A 9,890-nucleotide genomic window follows, 5' to 3' on the forward strand; every position below is an offset into this window, starting at 1 on the left:
TTGCAGGAGAATTTGATTCGTCGATGAATATTTGTGTGGTGTCGTTGTAGATGTCAGTTCTACATCTATCATCAATTGAATCTGATTTAAATCAATTTCAAAACTACAATAAATCAAAATACCTCTCATTGAGTAGGGGTGTAGGTGGGGTAGTAGGTAAGTGTGAGAAATAATATAATATTGGTAAAAATTTTCATTTATAGAAGCGGTGCAAGTATTAAGGGACGACCCGAAAAAGAAAGCGGTGCGAGTATTAAGGGACAGAGGGAGTATCAAACATCAATGTGGAGGGTATACAAAATGTTAGACATACAATGACCGTAGTTTTTGCAGAAAAAGAGTTTTATCTGATTCGATTTGTTATGTACAAAGTACTATACTGTATTTGATAGATTGAGATTTTTTAGACGTTATTTAACTTTTTATGAGTTAAGCTAATAAATGGGGTCTAACCTTTTGAACTTTTCACCGTTTAGGACCTATACCTTTTTTTTCACCGTTTGGGACCTCATTCCCCTTTTCCGGCCAAATTTAACTAGAGTACATTAAAAGGTTAGGTCCTTGGGTTAAAAGGTTAAAGTAAATCAAAAGTTTGAGGACTAACCTTTTCGTTTTTTCACCTTTCAAGACCTGAACTTTCTTTTTTCACTTTTTGAGACCTCATTCAAGTTTTCATGTAATTCCAATTCAATGATTAAAGTTTCTAATCATTAACATATAATAAGTTCAAATTGAAATAATATGTAACTTAATTCATAAATTTAGCCCATATATAAATTGATTTGGGTATCAAATAATCTAATGAATAAAGAAGCAAATAATTATTTACAAGCTGATCATATTTTATATATTCGGTTATGGTGTCCAATGACAATAGAAGAATTAAGCAATTTATATAGTAGAGTACGATATTCATACAATTATACTCAAAGGTTTACGGGGATGGTGGAACTAAAAATACACTACGGAATTTTCCGCCCCGGGACCCAAGTTGTTAGGAAGATCCGCCATTGATGGTATATCCTCACAATTATTTGTGGTTTGTTTGAAAAATATTAATAATGTCCACACAAAAACGTAAAAATAATAAAAATAGGTTAATTTTAAACGAATTCTGATTTTGATCACAAGTTAATATATCATAGTAGTTCTTTATTGTTTTATGAGAGTAAAGACAATTGGATTATTGATGCTCATATTTGATGAGGTAGTTAAATGATTTATGCTTAACTCGATCAAAATTAATCAGCATTTCCGAATTAAAATTTATGACCTCAAATTTTCTATAAACATATTCAAATCAGTTGTTATTGGATTACGTAAATTAAGTTTCAACTATTAAAGATCTTATGAATGAGTAAATATTATCTATGATGTTTGGAGAAGAGTACTATGTAGTTTTAATTATATGATGGGGTTTGGGAAAGATAAATTATTATTATTATTATTATTATTATTATTATTATTATTATTATTGTTAAATATATTAATAAAAATTACTACATAATAATTAATAAAAATAAAAATATTAATAACTATTATTATAATTATTAATTTGAGCACTAACTTTTTTTTTGCATTTTCTGATTTTTTTTATAGTAAATAACGTTGGTAAACAAAAAATGGATATGAGGTCCCAAAAGGTGAAAAAAAATATTTAGGTCCTAAACGGTGAAAAATCAAAAAGTTGGACCCTAACCTTTGTCTTAATTTGTTATTTGAGTAATAGTATGGTTAACGGTGAGTTAAACTATGGTTAAATGGCCGGAAAATGAACATGAGTCTCCAAAAGGTGAAAAAAAAATATTGAGGTCCTAAAGGGTGAAAAAACCAAAAGATTGGACCCCAATCTTTAGCTTAACTCAACTTTTTATCAATAAATTACTTTTAGTTAAAAAAAGTGAAAAAAAAGGGAGTAGTCAACCCACTGGTCAGTGGTCACTTCATTGAGATTTAACCGTTATTTGACTGCCTTACTCTCTTGTCAAAAACAGTAAAAAAGAAAATTGTGAAAGTTTTGGACTTTCTGCTATATTACTCCTTACTGCTTCATTATCTTTTTCTTTTATTTATAGTAATAAAACCTTTAAATATTCTTTCTGCTTTAATTATTTTAATTTAAAATAAGAGTAGAATAGTTAATTGGTAAATATATTTAGATTTGAGGAAAAGGTGGGACAGTTTTCATGGATCCCAAGGGCACAAAGCAGCCACCATCAGAGGAGGATGTAGCACAACAACCACTACTACAACCCCACCATTTCTTGAGCCTCCCAAACCCCACAATTCCAACAACATCAACATCATTAATCCCAATTAACATGGTTAATCCCAACAACAACAACAACAACAACAACAACAACATAAAACCTGCTGAAATCAAAGATTTCCAGATTTTGATTACAGACAATCAGAATCAGAACCAATTGAACCAGCAAGAAGAAGAAGAAGATGATCAGCAACAACAGCAGCAGAAAAAGCATCAGCATCAGCAGCAGCAGTTGGGGCCGAAGAGAAGCTCAAACAAAGACAGACACACGAAAGTAGAAGGCAGGGGAAGGAGGATCAGGATGCCTGCACTTTGTGCTGCAAGAATATTTCAATTGACAAGAGAATTGGGTCACAAATCTGATGGTGAGACCATCCAGTGGTTGCTACAACACGCTGAACCTTCGATCATTGCCGCCACGGGGAGCGGCACGATACCGGCTTCGGCTTTGGCAGCAACAGGTTCCTCTGTTTCACAACACGGGACCTCAATTGGTTCTGCTTTACACCTTCATAATCATAAAATTGATGATTTGGGTGGTCCGAGTAGTAGACCTGCTACTTGGGCTGCTTTGGTAGGTATGGGTTCTGCTAATTTGCAAAATTTGGGAATTTGGCCACCGCCACAGCTTCCGCTTCAACCCCACCAGATTTCTACTGCTAGTAATAATTCTTCCACAACAACCACCACAACACCACCAACTTTGGTGCCTGAGGGTGCTCATTATTTGCAAAAACTTGGGTATCCTGGGTTTGACTTAGGTGGGTCCAATCTTGGTCACATGAATTTCGGATCCATTTTAGGGGGAAATCATGTTCATCAAATTCATCAACATCAACAAAATCATCAACAACATAATCACAATCACACAATGCCTGGATTAGAGCTGGGATTATCACAAGATGGTCATGTGGGTGTGTTGACCCCACAAGCGTTATCCCAGATTTATCAACAAATGGGTCATTCTAGAGATATGGGAAGTGGTGGGTTGAGTTCTTTGCATCAACAAGATCATCATCATCATCATCAACATCAACAACATCAACCCTCCAATTCTAAGGACGACTCTCAAGAATCAGGATGATTATTAATTTTCACTATGGAGTAGTTGATTAGCAGTTTCAATGTAGGACAGACACAAGACTTGTTTTTAAATTTCGTTATTTTGGGTGTTGTATAATTTGCAAAGTGAGTGAAAAGGAGAAGGATGAATGAGGAATTAATTTCAGTTTTAGGCTGAAATTTCCCACCTTTTCTGCTTTTTAATCACACAAAATTCACAATTTTGTTTTGTTTTTTTTTTTTTTTTTAATGTAAATTTTAGAGTGTGATTCACAATTTCATTTTCACAGTTCTGTTGCTTGTGAATTGTGATAATGGGTGGAATATGCAGGTGGGAGTGCAGGAAGAAGTAGCTTCAAGTTGAGCTTTTTATAACTTGTTCTGTAATTTGAAGAGGGGTGTTGAATATTGATTATATTAAAATTAGTTTAAGTTTCTTTTTTTAATGATAATATTTGTAGATTTTAAATTTTGTTGGAGAAATGAGAAGTTTGATTTGTTTTAGAGGTGTGCTGATTAAATTTATGTGTTTTTACTCCTGTCATCCACTGTACTAGTGTATTTAAAATTAGAGTGTGGTTTCATCATCATCATAAATGGGGTAGATATCTTTGTCTGCTTCTTATTATGGAAATTAATGAAATAGAGAGGTGGAAATGCAGCATATATTTGTCATATGCTGACATCTATCTGCATCTTATTCTTACTTAATATGTACTGAAGGCCATGTGCTGCCATTTACAGTTGCAGGTTGATCTGAGGAGGTGCAATGTTAGTGTTTCTTGATATGAGTATTGTTTTTCAGATGATTAGATTTTAAATGGTATGAAATGTATAATAAGTTAATGATAGAAGTTCCCCAAAAGGGTTGTGGTAAGCACTATTAGTACATGAGTCGGGCTAATTGCTGAACTAGTTAGGAAACTAATAGGGGTCGAACCGTCTGATTTGATTCATTAAGTAATTAAGGTGGAATACTGGTAAATTCACTTGGTTTATGTTGCTTAACTTGTTTAATGTTTATACTCCAGAAGGGTAAACATGGGCTCTAATGTGCTTGACGTGCCTTCTCCATAAACTGTGCTAGGTTGAAGCATTGCGACTCTGCCCTGATTATCATATCATTCCTGTCAACGTTTACTGGCAGGAAGCATTTCCTGAGTCTCAATTCATGTTTGAGAGACTGATGTAGTGATGTCTCAGCTCTTGAAAAATATTCTGAAAGACTTCAAAACTTTAAAGGCGTCCATTGACGGGGCAGTTTGGTACTCGTCAGTTGTCTGTTTAAACTTGAATTAGGATAAAAAAGAACATGGAACGCCGAGTCTAACAGTTGGACTCATACTCATGTCTAACACAGTTACACAAATACCCGAGTCTGAGTAACATAGATTATCTCTTAACAAAAATGAGTCCTGCCCTTATCTCTTAACAAAAATGAGTCCTGCCCTTATCTCTCATAGTCATAGTAGTTCTGGACAGTTAGGTTCGTTTTCGACAGTTTTTCTGGTTTTATGCATTTGAATCTGCATAATACACATGCCATGATTGCCATCGTACACACCCCAATAATGCGACCTGTCAAAACTAACCGCATCCTAAATTATATCCAATACTACTCGAACTGAATTACCCAGTTTCAGCCCAAGTGTATACAAATATTAATACTGTGACAGTAACCCTGGCAATGATTCGACCCAAATTAAGTTGAACCACCCTCGATCTTAACAACTTTTTATCCAAGCTTTTCCAAGGTTAATCTCCTTGATTAACCCAAGGAGCATTATGATGATAAAATCGACAAAATGTTCGTCGAATGTACAGTCAATGCGGCATTTTTGTAATAAAAAATCAATCTTAAACATTATATATACAATACATAATCAAGAATATCCCTCAACTTTGCGAATACCTACCGACAAATTGGTTCGTAAAATTCAAGGTATTCCAATACCAATCAACACAAATGGGATTCAATTGGATTGAAAACTAGATTTTCCCCTAAAATTATTATATGTCTTTGGCAAATTTGCCACGAAAGTATCCCGTTAGGGATAAAAGAAAAATGTTACCTTTTGATATGTCATACTTATATAGAAACCACTTAAGGGTACAGCTCTCACCTCACACACTCACACTCCATCTCCACAGCCTCAACCTTTATTAGTTCGTTGGTATCCTCCTCCGGCACCTTCAAACTAAACTTTGACGACTCCTACAAGAGTTTTTCAAGTAGTGCTAGGATTTTCATAAGAGATAGTGGTTGCAATGTCATCTCCTCCTGCACCTACAGGCTACAACTTCGGAACCTCTCAAGCCTTTATGACTAAAGCTTATGCCCTTCATAGAGACCTACAGGAAACAAAAAAAAAAAAAGATATCAATGAACTTATTTTACAAGACGACAACCTACAAAAAAAAATCAAGAAATATACAATCAATAACTGATAAGTATACGGTACCAACCAACTTTGGACTAAGGCCCATAACGTATACATGCAGATCCAGCAACCAAAGCACAAAAGAGGAGGCCTAAAACTCCAAAAGAAAGGCTATCGCCGGTTGAAGTAAACGGGGATAACTCAAACAAAAGATGAAAGCGTATGATTGTATGATGAGGCCATGTTCTCTAGGAAACAAGGAATCAAGCCTAGTTTAACTCATCTTCATGTATAGAAGCATAATTTGTCACCTCCCGTTGTATTTCCGAGCATAGACCAATGGTGGTACGTACTTTAAGCGTGATTTATGTTTGTTCAGTTTGTATATCAATTAAATAATAGAAAATTCTCAATAATAACCCTATGTTATTGCTCTTTCTTAATTAATGGTAACCATTTTTTTTAATTATCAATGGTGATCTTGATAAAATGATCTTTCTTAATTTTATCAAACGTAACATTAATGAGAGTTTCTAATTAAAATTCCTGTTAAAATGAACTTTTAATAACCACGCTCAACTTATCCTACCTTTTTCCATTATAATACCTTTAACTTTCTCTCTCCTCTCTGAAAATAGGAAGCCACACCTCATCTTCTCCATCCACCCACCTTACTCTATCCTGCATCGAAGAAGTTGTGCAACACTATTTTGGATCCCAAATTCTTATATGAGACTGTCCTCACCATCAACTGATGGTGAGACCAGTTCACACTAATTACGAATTTAGGTATGTTACTTCTATAGTTTAGACATGTTACATTGCTACTTTTTTTTATATAATTTTAAAGTAGGTACTTTTTTTAGTTTAGGTATGTTACTTCTATAGTTTAGACATGTTACATTGCTACTTTTTTTTATATAATTTTAAAGTAGGTACTTTTTTTAGTTTAGGTATGTTACTTCTATAGTTTAGACATGTTACATTGCTACTTTTTTTTATATAATTTTAAAGTAGGTACTTTTTTTAGTTTAGGTATGTTACTTCTATAGTTTATACATGTTACTTTTTTTATACGGGGTAGTTTTAGGGGAGATACCTTCTTAGTTTGCATGTTACTTCTATAGTTTAGACATGTTACTTTTTTTTTATAATTTTAGAGGAAGTACTTTTTTTAGTTTAGGTATGTTACTTCTATAGTTTATACATGTTACTTTTTTTATACAGGAGACGCGTTGATTTTGGATATCAACGCTGCAATTATTCTAGAATTCCGTCCACTCTTATCATACGCAACAAATGAGTGAAGTCCCACATATTAACATCCCTCAAAGACATTTAATCAAACAGTTTGAGTGCACCTTTCATAAAGCTAGATTTCATCCATAAATCAAGCAAATTCATTTGGTAATTTATCTTATATTACTCGTTGACAAGATTAATATGCAATACTTGAAATTTTGATTTATCACGGCATAAGCAGCACGAATTTATAGTACAATATAGATGACTAATCCTACTTGAACTAGGTAGTCTAGGAATAAGCATAAGCTAGTTTAATCCATAATAAAACTAACACTAGTATTAGAATTATAATCTAATTCTAATTAATATATTTTCGTCCCCCCTTAAATTTACAAACTTTTATATAATGCGGTCTTACACAAAAGACCACCTTGGTGTCATACGGAGTATAAGTTAAGCATTTGAATTAATTAGTTAACCACTGAAACCAATTATTTAAGAATGGAACTAATTAGTCAAGCAATAAAAGTAATTAGGTAATCAATGAAATCAATTATTTAAGCAATCAAAGTGGTCTTTTCGGTAATGCTGTAATACCACGTATTTTTAATTAATTATAAATATATTTAATTATATTTGTAAAGCATTTTTATAAATTAATGTTGCATTTAAATATTTATTTAAATGTATTTTATTAATTAAAAATATTTTATTATTTTTAATTGGAGAGAAAATGATTTTTATTTAAGTTGGGAATTTAATCGGGTTTCAAAAGTAAAACGATTTTAAATTAATCTAGCCTAATCCAATTCCAAGTTCAAGTCCAAACAAATTAAGCAAGTCCATCTTATGTTTAATGAAGCCCGAAAGGGAATTCTAAAGCCTATCCCATCTTGGAGTTTCCTAAGCCTATAAATATAGGTGATCACCCTCACTATTATTCATTAAACCCAAAAATAAACCCCAACCCTAAATCACTTTTCTTCCGTTGAACTTATATTTGTCGTTTTTTCTCCTACTTCCGTTCGTGTTTAGACAAAACTTATCTCTTCAAAGTGGTAGATCTCGAAAAGTTCTTGAACTTTACCTTAAGAATCGATTGATTTCGAGTTATAGATTAGGAGTTATGACAGTTTTAAAATGCTGTTGCCTTCCGTGCTCGCTGCCCCTTGCCCGCGCACACCTCCGTCCCTTTGTCTCTCCTGCGACCGGTTACACCAACCAACGTAACCCGTGACGTGCTATAGGCTGGCTTGGTATAATTTCTCTTCTTTCTAATCTTCACTATTTTTAAATTATGTTTTAAATTAGGTTTTGATTGATTATTATGCTTGGATTGGTTATGAACATCAAAGTTGAGGATTTTGATGATTAGATTATTGAGGACGATTTTAATTATAGTAGTTGTAATTATCAGATTTGAAATATATATTAAAGCTTCAATTTTTATTAGTTTTAATTACAAACTATGATTAGGGTTTTAATCTAAACCTAATGACTAATTGATTATCATAATTAGATGACGATTTTAATTATGATAATCAATTATAATTTTCAGATTGATTTAAAGACCTAAAGTGTTAATTTTTAATGTTTTTAGTATGAAAAATAATTAATTTCATGTTATGGCTTTAGTTGTTCAATTGGGACTATTATTGTATTAACGAACGATTAATTTCTAATTACTTCAAGTGTGTTGGAATTAAATAAAGTTGCTGGAAATTTAATGAACATGGATAATAAGTGAATTTCATTACTATAATGAAAGGAGGAGTTTTCAAATTTAGAGGCCTGAATGACAAAGTGGCCCCCGTACTTAGATATACAAGATACATACATGTCTAGAGTGACCACCGTTTCACGAGGATTCATGTGATATTTTATTATTGTGATTCATGTGATTTATATTATTATGGATTCATGTTTGATGTTGTGAACGAACATGTTTTGATTATTCTGGAATTGTGGTTTTTAAGTGAACAAGCATGTTGTGATTAATTATTATCGTTGGATTTAATGTCAAGCATGTTGTTCAAGTATTTTATGCATGTATGGTTGTTTCACATGCAGGGATTATTGTTATGCTACCGTATGCAATGGCTAGCATATATTGAGCCAAGTTGTTCATGCCTCGTTGCACTATTTATTCTACCCCGTTTGTAGGGTATATATGGGAGGTCTATGTGAATTGAATTAAGGATTTTCCGTGCCTAGTGACAGGCATGTCGTGGAATCTCAATAGTATATTGAGAAGGAACAATGAGAGTAATATCACTTGAGTCTTGAATGTTGATCACAAGTCCTAATGGATTAAAAAGGAGTATTGTTTGGTTGTCTGTTTATTAAATGTCTTGTTGTTGTGTCTTGAGCTCACCCTGTAAATAAAATATTAATAAACGTAAAGTGCGACCAGAACAATCTTCAATAATCTTGGAACGTATATATCTTGAGTATGAACAATGGGGGGAGTCTTGCCGGAAAACTTGTACTCCTACTAATGATACAAGACGTTGTTTCATTTCTTTTTATGCGCTGGAATTCCGTCGGTATGGTCCGAAAAGTTGGTTATTTTTTTATTTTGGTGTTTGGTTGGCTCCCAACACCCTTTCGTAATGGATATTTATTTTAGTGTTTGGTTGGCTCCCAACACTTTTCCGTAATGGATATTTCTTTTGGGCCCGTTCGAAGCTTATTCTAATTAATCTATGAGTCAAGAGTCGTGTCGAGAGTCGAGTCTTGTCTTCATGATTAATTTTTTACTTAGTTGGCTTTCGCATGTGATCTAATTTACCGTTGGAATGAAGCATGATATGTCGGAGAATACAGTTAAATACATATAACATGTGCGGAACAATCCCCAAAGATAGGAAACATGTATAAAGCACAGATTAAGCAAACTTACATTCAAAGCGTGTTTTCCCGAGTTTACGATT

At 33.2% G+C, this 9,890-nt stretch overlaps 1 protein-coding gene and 1 long non-coding RNA gene across 2 annotated transcripts; both read left to right on the forward strand.

The window, feature by feature from the left end:
• Positions 1-2,133: 2,133 nt before the first annotated feature.
• LOC110789228 (transcription factor TCP20) lies at positions 2,134-3,835 on the forward strand. Its single transcript, XM_021993875.2, has one exon. It carries the CDS (start codon positions 2,187-2,189, stop codon positions 3,351-3,353), a length of 1,167 nt encoding a protein of 388 aa, XP_021849567.2. The 5' UTR covers positions 2,134-2,186; the 3' UTR covers positions 3,354-3,835.
• Positions 3,836-5,918: 2,083 nt separating this feature from the next.
• Positions 5,919-9,623, forward strand: LOC130470392 (uncharacterized). The gene is made up of 3 exons (XR_008930613.1): positions 5,919-6,057; positions 6,351-6,501; positions 9,028-9,623. It is a non-coding gene; the product is annotated as an uncharacterized lncRNA (long non-coding RNA).
• Positions 9,624-9,890: the final 267 nt, after the last annotated feature.

Source organism: Spinacia oleracea, chromosome 3 (assembly GCF_020520425.1).
Source record: "Spinacia oleracea cultivar Varoflay chromosome 3, BTI_SOV_V1, whole genome shotgun sequence".
NCBI classification, from domain to species: Eukaryota; Viridiplantae; Streptophyta; class Magnoliopsida; order Caryophyllales; family Amaranthaceae; genus Spinacia; species Spinacia oleracea.

Coding starts and splice junctions, on each gene's coding strand:
- LOC110789228 (XM_021993875.2), top strand. CDS start 2,187: ATGGATCCCAAGGGCACAAAGCAGCCACCATCAGAGGAGGATGTAGCA.